This window comes from Plectropomus leopardus, chromosome 10 (genome assembly GCF_008729295.1).
Source record: "Plectropomus leopardus isolate mb chromosome 10, YSFRI_Pleo_2.0, whole genome shotgun sequence".
NCBI lineage: Eukaryota > Metazoa > Chordata > Actinopteri > Perciformes > Serranidae > Plectropomus > Plectropomus leopardus.
In genome coordinates, this window is record NC_056472.1 from 11,830,498 (window position 1) to 11,847,408 (window position 16,911).

The 16,911-nt window shown below is 39.0% G+C and overlaps 1 protein-coding gene across 1 annotated transcript in view; it reads left to right on the forward strand.

Moving 5' to 3' along the window:
- The window catches only part of LOC121949101 (general transcription factor IIF subunit 2-like), a 59,461-nt gene that overhangs the window by 40,172 nt on the left and 2,378 nt on the right, over window positions 1-16,911 (forward strand). The window contains exons 5-7 of the mRNA XM_042494701.1: window positions 10,225-10,306; window positions 15,228-15,327; window positions 16,589-16,732. Coding sequence (XP_042350635.1) covers window positions 10,225-10,306; window positions 15,228-15,327; window positions 16,589-16,732 — 326 coding nt within the window. The remainder of the gene's footprint in view (window positions 1-10,224; window positions 10,307-15,227; window positions 15,328-16,588; window positions 16,733-16,911) is intronic.

The following is a 16,911-nucleotide window of genomic DNA, read 5'->3' on the forward strand; positions in this document are numbered from 1 at the left end:
GATTTATCCGAAGGGGTGACGGTGGATGGAGGCCTGGTGGGCGGTGAGCTGTTTGTTGTGTTTAACATTAGGGAGGTCATAGCTTTGAGGAAAGGGCCTTAGAGCAGATGGACGTAAGAGATGAGCGTGAGGGGGTGGATGAGTGACCTCCTCACCTTCGTATCTGTCCCTCTCCTCCTCCTACTGTCTTCACTCGATCATTTTTCACCGCTCTTCTCTTTAAGCATTAGCTAAATGCAATGCCTGTAAATATATTTATATGTCTTAAATACAGTTAATGACAGACTTGCCTTTTCAAGCTACCTGCTAAGTTATGTTTTCCCTTTTTTTAAGCTGTCTATTAATCTTTTTTTTAAATACAGGATTAAAATGGCAAAAGGATTTTTGGATTCAGTCCTGCTGTCTTATCCTGATCTCTCTGTATTGAGATGGCACACTTTAATTAGCTCTCTTACTTACTCTGCTGGTTTGTTTTTGGTATTAACATTGGATAGTGACTGACGTGCACTGCAGTAAATGCTGCTGTTTTACAAAGAAAAATGTCAGCATTACCATGAAATCACTGTGGGTGAACTAGGAGACAGACTGTGCATTTCTTTTGGAGATAGAAGTCTAAGTAATGACTCAACATCCTATTAAAGTAACTCCTAATGTCCACTGGATGCAAAGTGGTCATGTTTTGGCTCCGTTGTGGATGCAAGAAGTTTCTGCAGCAATTCCAGCAAATGTGCCAACACCCACTGAATGTTCAAGGGTCTTTTTGCACCGCTGTCTGTATGCGTCTGTTTTTGCATTAAATTCACTTGTGAATGTATTTGAAGGTTTATCTGTATTTAAAAAATGACATAGAATCCAAGTTAATTTGTTACTGACTTTGACTAGTGTTCATAAATCATTTCACAAAGGTGTGCTAAATAGAACTGACATATATGACACAAAAGCATAATTTCTGCTGTCACTTTTATCCAAAGAAAACAAATAGAGTTAGAGTAGGGGTCGTTGGAGGAGTGATATAGTATTAAATGTACATTTGCAGTTAAAGCATGAAAGAGAGAGACAAAATAACTCCATAATTCTAAACAACACTGAAAACAAAGCTGAAAGCCAAAAAAATACATTTAACTAAAATGTGGCTGTTAAAAATCAGACTACACAAAGTCACTCAGCTTCTTAAATGCTTACATCTAAATCACAACAGAGGTGTTACATAAACTCTCAAGTCTGATTGGCTGATTGATTTATTTGCAACTCATAGCATATTTGCCCTCTCAACTGCACGGCCTGATCTTGGTAATATCACTTGATAAATATGATACTCCTAACACCTAAAATCTGGTAGTGCTTTGTATCCAAGACCTGCTAGAGGAGAGGTCTGGCCAATTCAATGATAATCCGCGCAACTGATTCAAATTTTACTGTGTGATTCTGTCTGTGTTTTCCCTGTTGTGGAAATCATAGGGCCCTATTGAGTTAGTGGCAAAAACAGGCACTTTAATCGGATGTAAATTCATTGAGTGTACCTGCCCTGAGTGGTCACATTGTAGCCTGTCACACTGTAAATTGTTGTCACAAAAACATAGGAAAATAGGGTCCATGTTGCAACACACCAGAGTCCCCCTTAAAGGCTCAGTGTCGTCTAGATTCAGTAGATAGTAATGAATGTGTGTCTGCACTTGCTGTTATTTTGACATTATTTGTATGACATGCAGACCTCTGTAATTTATTATGTGACATGATTGGCAGAGCGTGCATGCATGTGTGCGTGTGTGTGTGTGTGTTACATAGCAAAGAATGATTACAACTAAAATTCAGAGTAAAGTGTATAAAAACTGCAATCTCAAACTTTTCCACTTTATTATTTGCATGTAAATGACATAATTTAGTGGGGAACATCGTAACTAGTAGCTGCAGCTCAGCACCATCAGGTCAAACGTTCCATTTTTACATAAAGAATTTCAGCTGGGACCTGAAACAAGCTTACTGAATTCTAGCTGAAGCTTCATACTTAAAGGGCAGATATAAGAGAGGTTTCATTTATCTCAGCAAGGAAATAGAGGTCTTTATACCCAAAATGTCACAATTATTCTTTTAAGTTAATAAGTTGTAAGTCTATGGCTACGTTCAGACTGCAGGCAAATCTGATTTGTTTCTCAAATAGGATTCTGAAGACAGACTCTCCACACTGTCACTTGTAAGAGATCAGATCGGATTTGTTGCGTCCACACATGTACTGTACTGACCAATCTGCATGGGTTGCTGTGGTGACGACGTAGGTGTCAGTACGTGTGCTGGTGACACGGATTACCAACACGGTAGTATGAGCATTTGAAAAATGGAGAAACAATATCTTGCCATCTAATACATGCATTGTCAAGTCACGGTGCTGAACTCCTCTGTCACACCAGACAGACACAGCGACGGAGGAGACTGTTGCAAATTGCATCTTTAGAGCTGCACCCATGGGGGGCTTCACCATGCAGCAAGAGGTTTGGCAACATCTGCAAAGCCTTGACTGGTGGGAGCATTTCGTCCTGGGCACATTTGATAATGACAGGTGGTTTGCTGATTTTTTTTTATATGCATCGCAGGATGTTTGACAGGGTCTGTGACTGTCGATATTTGAATAATTAGAGCGTCCAGACTGAAGACATATCTGTAGAAATCCAATTTGAATCACATTTTAAAACCACCTCCACATGTGGTTTGGATTGTATTTGCAAAAATCGGATTTCATGTGGTTATTTCAATCCGCATCAATCTGCATACAAAAATCGGATTTGGGCTGGCATCCTGAACAAAGCCTGTGTGACTTGTACAGAAAGTCTGTACCTCTGGTAAACTTGTTCGGACCCTAGAAAAATTAAGAGAAAACTGGTAAATGTGACAAATTCTCTTTTAAGTGCTGCTAAAGAACGAATGTGTTTTTCTGAGTACTTTTTATACAAGGTCCGTTATGTCTAAGGTGTGAGTAGTAGCAGTGGGGTCCAGCAGTAGCTGGCTGCCGTCTGACAGATTTAAAATCCAATGTGGCTGTATCAGAAATGTATTCACTTTTGTTATGGGATATCAAATTACAGTCTCTGCTTTTTATTTTATCAGATAGAGAGTAATAAAATCTCACGCAGCTCTGAATGATGTGTGCGTAGGAGAATTAGGACACTGAATGTCTGCTGAAGGTGTGGACCAAAACATTGATCTAGCACTTAAGAATTTTATAGTGAAGCCAACAGGCAGAAGTCTACTGTTTATCTCAAGTTGTCCTCCCACTCATAGAAACCTTGAGCTACACATGCTGTGGTCAGTCCACATTAAATGTCGGTCCTCTCTCCTTCCATCTACAGTATGTGTGATTTTCCATGTTTGAAAAGACATTTCTCTGTCCCTCTGGATTCTGGAAAAAAAATAAACAGGGAGAGTGGCGGGAGGGAAATGATCCTCATTTCTTTATGGCCTTTGATGAAATCAAACAGGGTTTTTGACCGTGACTACTGCACAGCAGGGAGGTTGGTGTTGGATGTTGGTGGTGTTGGTGTGCACACATGTTTCTTGTGTGTGGGTGTGTTTTTAGACATGTTGCTGGCAAGTGCTCTGGCACTCACCAGCCAATAATTGCACATAATTGCATCCATTTGTGGAAAAGGCAAAGATGAACATTAGTGAGATCTGTGACACGTACTGCAAAGCATTCGTCACCTCAAGATTAAAGACAGACTCTTGATGGAACGGTGCGTGACACGTGATGTCAGGTGGCATGTGATGGTTACTATGGTGACCGTGGCACCTGCATTGTTCAGGCCTGGTTAACACTGAATACATCAAAGCTTTTTTCATTAAAGATAAAGATAAAGACTGGCTCATATAATGGTTTATAGCAATCAATGTTTGCTTGGTAATTTTTGTGTCAATACATCATCCTGCTGTGCATAAAGTGCACCAAATGTGTATTAATCTGAAGTTATCAGTTACAGTCCCAGCCAGATGCACTTTTTACTTCTATTTGAGTTATGCTAGCTAAGAACTACATTGCCTGGCTGTTTTTTGTGATTTATTTTGAAAGATTTAGGTCTCCAGAAGTACGTTTTCCAGTGAGAGTTAGGGAGTTGAAAGGTTTTGAGAGATGGACCAACACATTGTAGGTTTTGGTATTTTCATGGAATTTGTTGGCAATAAAAAAAAAAAACAAAGAGTAAGAGAGGCCTTAGGCTGAGTGTCCTTACAGCTTTTTTTTCTGAGCCAGCATCTTTTGTCAATTGTCCCCAATCAGAAATGAGCATAGAAAAAAGTTGTCAGTGGTAAGTATTGTGCTTTAATTACTGTATGTGCTGTTAGATACAGCAGCTAAAGTATCGATGGGCCATGCCGTCAAGATATTGTTGTCATAGTGCTGGGAGAAATTTTTTAAGGAGCAATGGGATGAAGAGCTTCCCAGCAACCTGCCAGCGATTTTCTCCCAGTGAAATATGCTATAGACTGAATTATTGTGACTTTGTGCAAATATCAATCACATTCCAGAAGACAACTGGCCATTATTTTGATTGCCCAGATACATAAAACTGGGAAAACTAGTTTATTTCTGTTGTCTTTTTCAGCTGTAACTGTAACGTTTAAAGATATATAGGTAAACACAGAGGTCCGAGCTGACTGACGTTTCTGTTGTGCCTATTTTATGCACTATCTTGCTTTGGTGGTGTATATGATAAGCCAAATAGAAGCTAAGCAATGTACTGCTGTGGACAGGGTCACAGCAAAATGTATTTTAGCCACCTAAAAACATCAGTATCTGCTAAGGTGGACACTGTTTGTACTTTTTCCCTTCTTTACTTTACACAATAACTGATCGAGGCAGCGTTAGACCTGCAACTCCTGTGTTCTGCTAAGTAAGCTTTGAGATAACGGCTCCAGCTCTCTGTCTAAAAGGGCTGTGTGACAGCAAGCAAAAGCGGTGACACTAATCTAAATATAGCCTACACTTAAACTGATGATATATTTTTTTAGATGTGCCTTCTTCTGGATGGCTAAAACTATATTGGTATATATATATCGTGCTGCTTCGTGGCCGTAGGCTATTGTATATGTATATAAACACTTATATTGGTATAGAGTCAAGTTGTGTTACATAATATTGTTGTAACAAAAAGCCATGCCATTGTGCATCTCTCCTTTCTGACATCTCCGCACAGCTCCACCCCATTCACTCATTCACTAGTTCTCAAACACTAGGAGAGACACAGCGCTGCTACTTTGTTTAATCTGTCTGTTTGTCTACAGTGTGACAATGGTTTATATATTGCATGTGCTATGCTAAACCAGTCTATAGATGAATAAAATTATGGCAATAGTGCAACACAGCTCTGGGCTGCATGTGTGGAAGACAGAGCTGCTTTATTGTGTTAAGTGAGCGTTTGTTTGTTTGCTAGTTTGTGAGGTGGATCATAGCCCCGTGCTGCTTCGTGGTCGTAGTCTATTGTGTGACATTGAGACAGCAGCAACACAGACATTCATATACAGGATTTACATAACAGGGACAAAGCGTCTCTCGCTCCTTCCGTCCCTCTGTCCCTCTGTTAATGCTATGTGCTTAAATAAGATTAAAAGCCTAAATAAATAAATAAAAAATATTTGAATCATTTTCCAGTACTAGATTCATTTGAAATGCCATGGAAAACAACTTTATCAACTTATAAAAGTGCTTTTGCCATCTTAAATGTGGCTTGAACTGTGAACTGAACATGTAGCCCATTTTGTAGAAAATACTGAGTATCGTGTATCACCATTCAGCCTGAAAATACCAAGATATGAATTGTTTTCCATATTGCTCAGTCCTGTCATTAATAGCGTTATGCCAAAACAAAAAACAAGAACCAGAGAAAAATAAACTTCCAGCACACGCCAGGATGCTCATGTTGACACTTACTTATTAATAGTTCACAGTTAAATGAAAGAAGGAGTGAACTAAGCGCCTCACCAGATTTGGTCAGAGCAAATCTGATGAATCGATGTGCAAAACAAGTTGGAACTTTAATTTCCTTGATTCATTGTTAACCTGCACCGGCTGGCACCCAGGAGAGAGGCACAGCTGTGCTCAGGGCTTCTCCATTTTTTTGGATAACAAGAACCAGGTTAACATAGATAATGTTTCAGTAGACATGCTGCCAACAATTTAGCATTTTTGATATAATTTGTGAGTATTTGTTGTTGTTTTCCATTCATTAATTCAAAACACCCAAACACAGCAAACTGGCGAGATCATTTATCTCATCATTGCCTGTTCCTTTTTTTCTCATTTGACTTAATAACCAATCAGACCTGCCAATGGAAAGGGCATTCCAGTGCTCTTAATTCTGCTAAAAGGAGAGAGGCAGCTTCCTAGAGGAGTCTTGAGCAGGAAAATACAGCTGCACCCTGCAACGAGGTCAGCACACATCTTTTCATGAAATATATGTGAGTGATCGGATACTGCAGTTGATTGAATTGCTGTGAAGTCTCATCACCACAACACTGCAGTCTCATACCAGCATGGACTAACAAAAACAAAACCAACTCCGGTGTTTTAGTATTTCCAACTTCTAGACTTTGTTTTCTTATTGCCGATAGAATTAGTGCAGATAGGTTTACTGTGAACCTGTTTAACAAAAGAACCGTACGATTATTGTTCCATTTATATAGATGGAACAAGTCTTTTCACCAAACATAACTAAACATGACTAAAGTACTTCTTACTCATTTCTGGCATTCCAATTATAAATGATTAAATAATGGCTTAACAAACACAACTTCAGCAAATGGAGACATGAATAATGAATGACTACAAAATTCTTTGCTGCCAGTGAAATAGCTCATGTGCACACAGTGTCTGAGCAGTGAAGTACCCTTAAATTTAATTGCGGTTTGACCAACGTGTGGTTTGTTATGTTATCAATAAAACAAGGACAGCACGAGCAGTGGTGCCATGAACACTTGTTACAACCACATTATCTGCGGAAACACAGAGTACAGAACAAATGACAATGTAGAGCAATTGAAATCGACCAACGAGCGATCCTGCTGTGCCAGCGTCATCAGAAACCTACGTTGCTTCAGATGACGCTTGAGAGGGAAAGACGTCTTTTCCAAGTATCATATCTGTGCATTTCGCCCCCGCATCTAAGTGGGAGAGACGAAGATGAAAGGAAAAGATGCGAGTGAGGGAAGTGTGAAGACAAGGGAGAGAATTGGCACATATCCCCAGAGGTTTTACCAGACAGGAATTCACACCTGAGGTTCCGTAACTGTTTATGGAAATTGTAGAGAACGTTAAAATAAGTTTGACAGCCTCTCTGCCTCCTCCACAGGTCATTTGGACCTGTCAGTCTGTTCATTATCAATGCCTCGCTGCCTGTTTGTTGATCTGTAGCGCTCCCTGTAGACTTCCTTTCTCTGTTTGCCCTTTGAGTGTCTCTCTCTCTCCGCTGGTACTGTTAACTGGTGGGTGTGAAATGTAGCGGCTTCTCAGACCTTTTATGTATCCAGATACAAACAATGCCAAATCATACAACAATGCACAGTAGACCGAGCTGCTGCCAATATAACGCCAACGCTCACCAACTGGACTCATAATTTCCTGGACAGCCGATTCAAAATTTGCAAAGAAAAAAAAAACAATGACAGCGGCTCTCAGTACTGATTGGAGAGGAGCAGGAGAGGCATCAAATAGTTTCACAAAAAGGTTGTGGGTTGGATAGATGAATAATTGGATAAAGCACCTTATGAAAGAACAGCTTGAAAAAGAAATGCAGCAAATGAAAAGATCGTGTTCAAGGTAAATCAAAAATAGCTAAAAATGTCACATTGAGAGGAACTATGAATGAATTATGAAAAATAGTAGTGCAAGAAAAATTTATATCCTTCACTTAAGTGAAAATACTGACACACTATATAAAAATCCTCTATTAAAACTGTGCTGCATTTTAGATCCTACTGATGTTGAAATACGGTAGTATCATGTTTATTTCTGCCATTATTTTTACTCTGAATCTGATTAGGGCCAAAGCATGAACCGTGTTTTTGTCGTAAACGATATGGCTTTTTTAGGGCTTTTAACCCAACATGAAGGGAGTTTTTTTTTTTTTTTTTTGCTGCTATGTTCAGGCCGTTTTTCCTTTGAACAGCGTAGACATGGTGAGGCCTCAAATTTACATGTTTTGCCACCAAATAGGAGGTTGTTTATAACTCTATTGTATGTGACCCAATCTGCCCCAAACTTAATATGTTTGATAAGAGTCCTGGCCTAAACACAACTATATGACAGATTTAGTGTGCATAAAGACAAAAGCATGCTGATGAAGTGATCACATTTTATATCCAAAGGTCATTGTCACTGTGAAAATAATAATAATGTTCTGCAAAAACAATTCTATGATAATTATTTAAAACCATAACTCAGAAACTGAGGGGAATCATTTGTGCTGAACTGGTGACACTAATTCCACTTTTTTCCACATATAACATTTTGGTCTGAAAATTAACTAATAATAAAATACACTGCAGTAGAAGCGTAAAGTAGCAAGAAATACCTCAAGGTAGTACTACAGTACTTACTTTGCACTGATTGACTGGACCAGAACAGTTTGTTAGTTTTTTTATTGTCCTAATCAGGGTTGAATATAAACTTTTTTTTTCTATCTGCCGCTATGGCTGGTGGATTCCAATTTTACAACTTAGCACATTTGTTAAAACAAGAAAACCAGACATGACGACATATGCTGCCTTACATTCCACTTTATGCAGCTCTTTGTAGAAGAACCATTGACAGAAATTACAGCTACTTCAGTATTTATGTATGTATATATGAGCCTTTGCTTTACTATGCTGACACTGTGTCAAAAGTGTTGGTTGTGATTGTGCTGCTGAACTGCATTGAATTATATAAAATATAATTTATTTGAACTTGTTTTTAAAATTATCAATAAAAACTATGATTAACTTTATGAATGTGGAAGTTATTACAAGACGGTAGGTGTGCAAGATAACCTCTTCAATGGATGCTAAGTATGCTAAGTTTCTATTAATAATGTGTTGTATAAAAATGTCCGAAAAATTATGAAAATTGCTCATCCCAAGTTATCAGAGTCCAAGGTGATGTTTTCATGTGGCTTGTTTTCCAAAACCTAAAGAATGTCAGTTTACAATGACATAAAACAGAGCACAGCAGCACATGGTATTAAAATGTCTGAAATCAATTTTTTGAAAGTCTTAATGTCATGTCATTGGAAGTAGGATTTTGTGAATTACTTGTTTTTCTGCTTTTTTTTCTGACAAACTGTAAAATCTCCAAAAATAATCTTTTTTTTTTTTTTCTAAATAATATAACCAACCCTGGTATATCTTAATCTCTGGGTATTAAAGCAGTGGAATAATTCCACATTGGTAGTAGAAATCACCAATTAAAATTTTTCTTAGCTTAACTGTAAAAAAAAAAAAAAAAGTTGATTCATAATTAACTAACATTCATCCCGAGTGGCATTAAAAAGGTCTTTAAAAAAAAGTATTCAAATTAATTTGCCTTGCTGTAGATACCCTGTTCACATTTGAGAAGAAACTAGACAATGAATCAACCACAGCTCCACAATGCTTCCTATAGCATAACGTTTGATGATTTAGAGGATGTTATGTTTTTGCTCAGAAATGCTGCACAATATGAGACCACACCCAGAACAGCAAGGAGTACGTTGGTGTTTATAGAAAAGCCTGAAGCGTGACAAGACGGTTGCACAGTTTACCTGCTTATGTATACCCTCCCGCTTTGTGTGTAGAGCCTCCACTGTGTGACCTTATGTGGAGTGACATTGTAGTTCCTCCTCAGTGGCTCTTCATAACAGTTTGGTAAACGGCCACGAAGTTCTGCAGAGAGGGCTGTCCTTCTGGCATTTGTGCCATCTCTGTCGGGCTCTGTTAGAATACGCACTGTGTTCTTAGTCTCTTCTGTGGCTAAGTACAAACAGTTGTGCCGATCTTAGATTCTTTAGCTATATTATTTTATATCCTCCTCTGGATTTTGTAGCAATTCTTTTTTATTGTTGTTAGTGAGTTGTTTTACTCAATGTGAAAAGTATATACAAGTTTCACACCAACAAAATGTGGAGTTTTACTTAAAGTTTTACCCTTTTTTTTCCCAACAAACTCCTTGCGTCTGTGTGCATGTGTCTGAATCATGATTGAGCAGCTGAGTCACTGTCTTTGTTGTAGATGAAATCAGTCTGGAGGGGATGGTGGTGCACAGAGCAGAATGTAGACCGGTCGTCAATGACAACTACATGAAGCTGAAGAAGTGAGTGAACTTTGAAATTGTTTAGCACACAAACACTGTAGTTTGAAAAGACTGACACATCAAAACAAAGGTGAATTTTAATGTTTTTGTACCTCATTACTGCACTGACTTAGAATAATTGGATGCTGCAGAGAATGAACTGTAAATAGAAATGCAGCAAATTGATGTTTCAGTTATATATAGTCATATAACTTCCAGCATCAATTAAAAAAACCATAGCATCGGATGATAACATAATATTTGTGCAAAATATGTGGAAATGTAAACGCTAGAAAGCTCCCGGTGTCTTATGAAAACCTAACTCTAATTTTCAGTCCCACCCTCAAAAAACTCAATGATATGCCCTTGACTCAGTAATGGCCCTTCACAATGGAGCCACAAGGGGAAAGAGTTAAAAATCTTTAGGCCTTTGCACACAGTTGTTTTTTTCCCATGCATTTCTTAATCTGTCATCTAGAAAAAAAGATATTATGCACAGAAACCTTGCACACTGAGTCTGAATCATTTTATTGTTCTATTCATTGCAAAAATTTGCAATATGAGACAAATGTAAAAAATACATTTGCTCCCTTGCCTCTCTCCACTGCAGTTACCTTTCTGGCTGTCACCTCTCTCTTAGCCAGGTAAACATTCTTAACCTTGTCTCTCTCTGTGTCAGTCTGGACTTTACCCAAATTATTTCAATCCACCACAGTCTAGTTGGGCCATACAAGGATCAGCTGTTTAGCTGAAAATGTCAGCAGCCAATCAGGGACTGCGTAATAGCAGATGACGTAGCATGCATGCTGCTGCTTTCAAAACAGTAACGGCGGCTCGAGCAGCAAGAATTGTTAACTTTAGCATTGGCACAGTAAGCATAGTGATAAGTGAAGTTAAATCAGTAATAGAGTCAAAAACAACAATTAAACAAGAACAAGATGATGCAGTCGTGGAGTTTCTCAGAGGAAAAGACTTTGCCACCTTTTTTCCCACTGGATTTGGCAAAACGCTTGATTTACTAACTGGCTCTGTTGGTGATGAAGAAAATGTTCTCTGGTACACATACATGTGTACTGTTATTTTGCCACTGATTGCTCCAATGGAGGAGCAGATACAAGGGACTTCAAACATGGGGATCACGGCCATGCAGATCAGCGTTCACAATACTTAACACATACAACAAGGTTGCTAGTAGCAGCCATGTTGCATGTCTATGTCAACACCAGGCCTTCAGGTAATGCGCCAGGCTTGGAACCAGCTTTCATATGGGCCAAACAGGGGTACTGCTGTTTCCAGGGTTCATCACATGATGACATTCGGCCCGAAAAAACTTTTTCCCATTGACTTAAATTGGGAAAGAGACATCTGTAAATCAGTGGCTACATTTTTTTGGTGGGACAACCCTTGTGAAATGAATTGCTTCTCTCAAGATTTTATCCATTCAGTCTGAAAGAGCTGCAAGATTAAATTATTTGATCCCCATCATAAACTGTATAAAAGGATGGTCGACTATTCCCCGCTCACCCCCGCTATGCTTAAGCGAAGCCATAATATCTCGGATATGGCCGCTGCCATCTGGCACTGGCAACATCATTCAGAGCCGGAGTCTGCACAGTAGCAATCTCCATGGTGAGGTAGTTCCCACCGATACGACCATATGACCAAACTTATTTATTTATTTATTTATTATTTAGCACATGTTAAAAGTCAACATTACAATTATCATAAAAAAATGGGAAATATGCAAGGAGGTCCTAAAAACCCTCAAGGGGCTTGACAAGAGGACCACCCTAGATCAACATTAAATTGGACATTGTCATATGCATGAAAATATAAAATCACTCTAAAGTTCACACACTGACACACACACACACACAGATCAGGTGGGTATTATTGATACAGCAAGAAATTCTTTACAGATTTTTTAAATGATTCATCAGAAGGTTTGACAAGGTGGGGAGGACGTGAATTCCGTAACTTGAGCAGTGCCACTGAACACGAGCACACACATTGACTTGCACAGCTGTCTGTCATGGCAGAAAATTCCATTTTTTATTAAATAAGGTAAAACATTAAAACCAAACTCATCAGAAAAGCAAACACTTGAACCAGTCTGAGGATGATATGAGCTACCTTAAATTACAGAAACCATCTTTGGGAAAAATTTATTTGGTGTGTATTTTGAGTTTTTAGTTTGGCCGATGTCCCATCAACTAATATGGAGAAGGCAGAAGAAGGTAAAGATAGATTTATTAGTCACTTTTTAAAACAAAGTTTAAAAGATGAAATTACATTTGTCCTTGATCCAGCTATATATTGGGACTTGAGGAATAAGTTGATTAGAATCAGCAGCTACCATGAAGATTCACGCTGGTTACTTGGGCATGTTGCTGCTGGTGGCATCATTCAACTCCTGCAGTGCATTTTTTGAATTTGCATCAGAGTCTTGTTTCCTTATGGCTCCCAACAAGGTCCACCCATCCAGTGCAACAGCTTGATCCAGGATGTTAGGGGTTAAACATGTCTTTGTGAAGATGTGCGCAGAGCAGTCTCTGCTCTCCCGTTGCTGAGTGAGCCTCAATCACATCTCATCCACTTTTTTCTCCTGCAAGTGGACATTAGCCAGAAGAAGGCTTGGTAGAGGAACAGCTCTCGATCCAAGTCGGGTCAGCCTGATGCCGGCTCTCCTCCCTCTCTTTGTCTGGCGCTTCCGGTTTCATTTCTCCCCTTTGGTCTGACCGACCGCTCGGTGTCTGCCGTTTGTGGGGATCCTCTCACAGTCTGCTGCATTCAGTCCAAGCCCCACACTTTCTCTGATGTTGAGAAGTGCTTCTCTATCGTATATCGTAGAAAAGTCATGCTTCAGCAAAAGCGCGGGCATCATGACCTGTACTGCAGCCAGTCACCAGGGGGTAATCAAGATGTTTTGGCTTTACTTTGGGGGAGCTCTCATGTCGTCTTTATATACAGTCTCCGATCCCCATTCAAGCTAGCGGAGTGCTAAACTAGAGGTCAGCCGCATTGCCCCAAGCAGAGTCGATCAGCCGAGTAATTTTAGTTACGTGGCTGTTGAGCCATTTTGGCTTCATGCCCCACTGAACAACTCTCATACGAATGAATGGGGCCCCGCTGTCGATGCTGTATCCAGGTCTTTTCAGACATCCATGGTTTAGACTTCTTTTGTTTGCAAAGCATTCCTTGAATTTTCTTCTACAGCTTCGTTTGGAGTCTGCATCTGAAAACGCTCCCTTTGGAGAGCCACCTGGAGGGCTGGATGAGCATTACCTACCCATCCCCTCAAAAAAAACAAGACACCCTTACTTACACAGTGGGACTCAAAATTTAGTGGTAGGGCCAAAGTATATATTCATTCCATGTCACGGTATCTCTTTCACAGTACAGGATTGCACACGTTGCCAAAGATATTCTTTTTGTTCATGAACACACAAATGTCAGGGCAGTGTTTGTGCTTGTTTTTTTCACCCCTGGACAAAATCTATTCAAGTGTTGCAATTTAATTCCAGCAGGAGTTGAAAAGTTTGACATGCTGACCGGGGCATCGCTGCAACTGTTAATTTGTGTACACTAAACACTCGAGGCCTCTCTGCCTTTTTAAATAATCTCTGTCTCCTCTTCATTGGAATCTGTTGTTCCAGCTAGTTAGTGCATGGTATTGCTATAGCAACTGCATCACTGTGACAGATGCACTGCTACAATACAACCCAAGGCAAACCCACAACACAGTTTGCTTTAGTGTGTTAGACCGTTATGTGTCAGACACAGAATCAGCAAGACACATCACAGGAAAGCACTTAGAGTACATAACTGACGTGCGAAGAAATGCTCCTTCCTGACCCTCGCTAACACTTTACTGTCATCTGTCGTCAAAAAACAAATATCTGTTCTTATCATATGGCTGGGATTCTCCTTCATTGTGTCAGAATGGTACCACTGTCTGCTTTAGAGTACAATCTGAACTGTGCAGTTTTATTTCATTTTTGACTTGACAAGTCCTCACTTTTCACTACAGTTTTGCAGTTTCTCATTTTGATGGCAGCTGACAAATGGCCCTCCATCATTGCAATCTACGCAACATGCAGGACATTATGTTGTCATGGCCATACGTGTGTGTGTGTGTGTGTGTGTGTGTGTGTGTGTGTGTGTGTGTGTGTGTGTGTGTGTGTGTGTGTGTGTGTGTGTGAGTGTTTTAGCACAGACCTCACTGCAGGCCCCTACTGTAGTTAAAGTGATTATATGGAGCACTTGCCACATAAATATGCATACTAATATATATGTCATTTAGAGAGAGTTACTTTTGTGTTTTTCTTCACTGATTGTTATTATGTTGGATTTTTTTTGTTATTCAGTTGGAATGCTATGAGTTTTAAATTTGCATTTCTGAACATAAACAATATGAAATATGACTCATCTACAAAGAAATAAGATAAAATATTAAAAAACTATGTTGATAGAAATAGTTTGTAATGCCTCAGCCTGTTTTACTAATAACTTAATTAGCATAGCTTTTTATGTTTAATATATCTTTATGAATATATCATGGTAATTATGACACAACATCAGGCAGCAGCAGTGCAGTTCATAATGTCTTTAGCATTTCTTTTAGGCTTGTAATTTTCCCTGTTTGTGTCACTAGAAATTTAGTTATATGTTATATGTATATGTGTATAATATGTGTTTAATATTCAGCCAAGTCAAGATGAACAGTAAATAAATAGAAAGCAGAGCAGCTGCTATTACTTATTTGGTTAGTTTAACCTCAAGGTGCTGACAGTTGTCTCTGTGCCGACAGGCACATCTGTCAGCAGACATCAAGTCAGATCACGGAAACACAAAGCAAACTTTATCTTTCTTTGTGTGTGTGTGTGTGCGTGCGTGCGTGCGTGCGTGCGTGCGTGCGTGCGTGCGTGCGTGCGTGTGTCAGGCTGCAGATTGAAGAGTCCACCAAGCCACAGCGTTTGTCGCAGCAGCTGGAGAGAGCCGTCACTACCATCTTCAAGCCTGTTGCCAACCACGATTTCAATGTGAGAATTAATATCAGGAAGGGTGGATATTTTTATGTGTGTGTAACCAGTTTGATCTAAAACATGCTATGACCCATTTGATAAAGTGATATTGTTACAAATGGTCTTAAGTAGGAAGTACAAAACCAGTATAGTAACCACTACAGTAATGAAGGTTGTTGCAGGGCTGCCCTGCATGTATAGCAAGTTAAAAGAAATCTAAAGGTCTCATTAATCATTTATTGTATGTCACACAACCGTCTGAATCAGCGACTGAACGTCAAAAGTTGAACTGTAAATTATCACCATACACATGTAATATCATGTTATTAGCAATCTTTTTAAAATGTATTTTTTTAAGGTGCACTCTACCAATTTTAGACATTAATTTCAGTTTAGTAATCACAGAGAGTGTTCAATCTGGGAAAACATATGTATGTATGTATGTATGTGTGTGTCATGCTTAAAGCTGAGACAGTTAGCTGATTAACTGATTACTCAATTGATAAAAAAAATAATATGGCAACTGGTTTTACAATCAATCTTGGCGTCATTCTGGGAGACACGTGGAAGAGGATCTGTGCGTATGTAAATATAAGCAGCTTATTCTAAGTTAATGAAATAAGATTCTTATTTTCAGGTGATAACACACTAATGAAAACATAGTTATGAACACTATATACCGTTTCTGCCAATAGATGCCTCTAAATCCTGCACATTGGACCTTTAATGAAAATGCAATACTCATTTGCCAGACTAAACTTTCAATGTGCAAAAACACTCTGCACAGTTTATTGCAAGTACAAATAAAATACTTTAACCAGTTAAAAAAAAATGTTGAGTAAATTTTAACGTAATGTATAAGTTTTGAAAAGTACAAATAAATATTAACTATAAATCTATCTTAGGGGTCATAACTTTACATTGAGACACAAACATACTGTGTAATGAAAAGACCCTACAGAGAAAAAGGAAAGGATTTACATTTCTTTTCTCTGTAGGGAATGTTGTCAGCCACTTACAATAACAACTGAGGTTAAAGGTTGCAAAAACAAGCACTTTTTAGGGGACAAACATTGACAGAGCAAATATGTTCCGAGTAGTTACATTTCAGCTGCAGCACTTCTTCTCAGAACTGGACAGATTTTTAAAAACTGTTGTTTCTATCAGTCCAGAAAAGGGTCCAAAAATATAAAATAAAATAAAATATCAAAGTTTTATTACAAGTGTAATTATTAATAATAGTAATATCAGAAGTAATAACATTGACCCTGCATCTCAGGTGGAGCATGAGAGGAAGAAGAAGTCAGAGGGGAAGATGGTAAGGGCTGAGCGGCAGGTTGTGTTGGACATGCTCTTCTCTGCCTTCGAGAAGCACCAGTATTACAACATTAAGGACTTGGTGGACATCACCAAACAACCTGTGGTGAGCAGCACAAACACAGACACACACATGCACACAATCACACGTAAAAATATAGCTTGAAAAAAGACACATACACACAAAAAAAACAATACACCTGCCCACTATCCACCTTGCTTTGTTAAATTTGAACAAATCGCCCACGGCACGACGTTCATGCCTGTTCACACTATCTTTTGTGG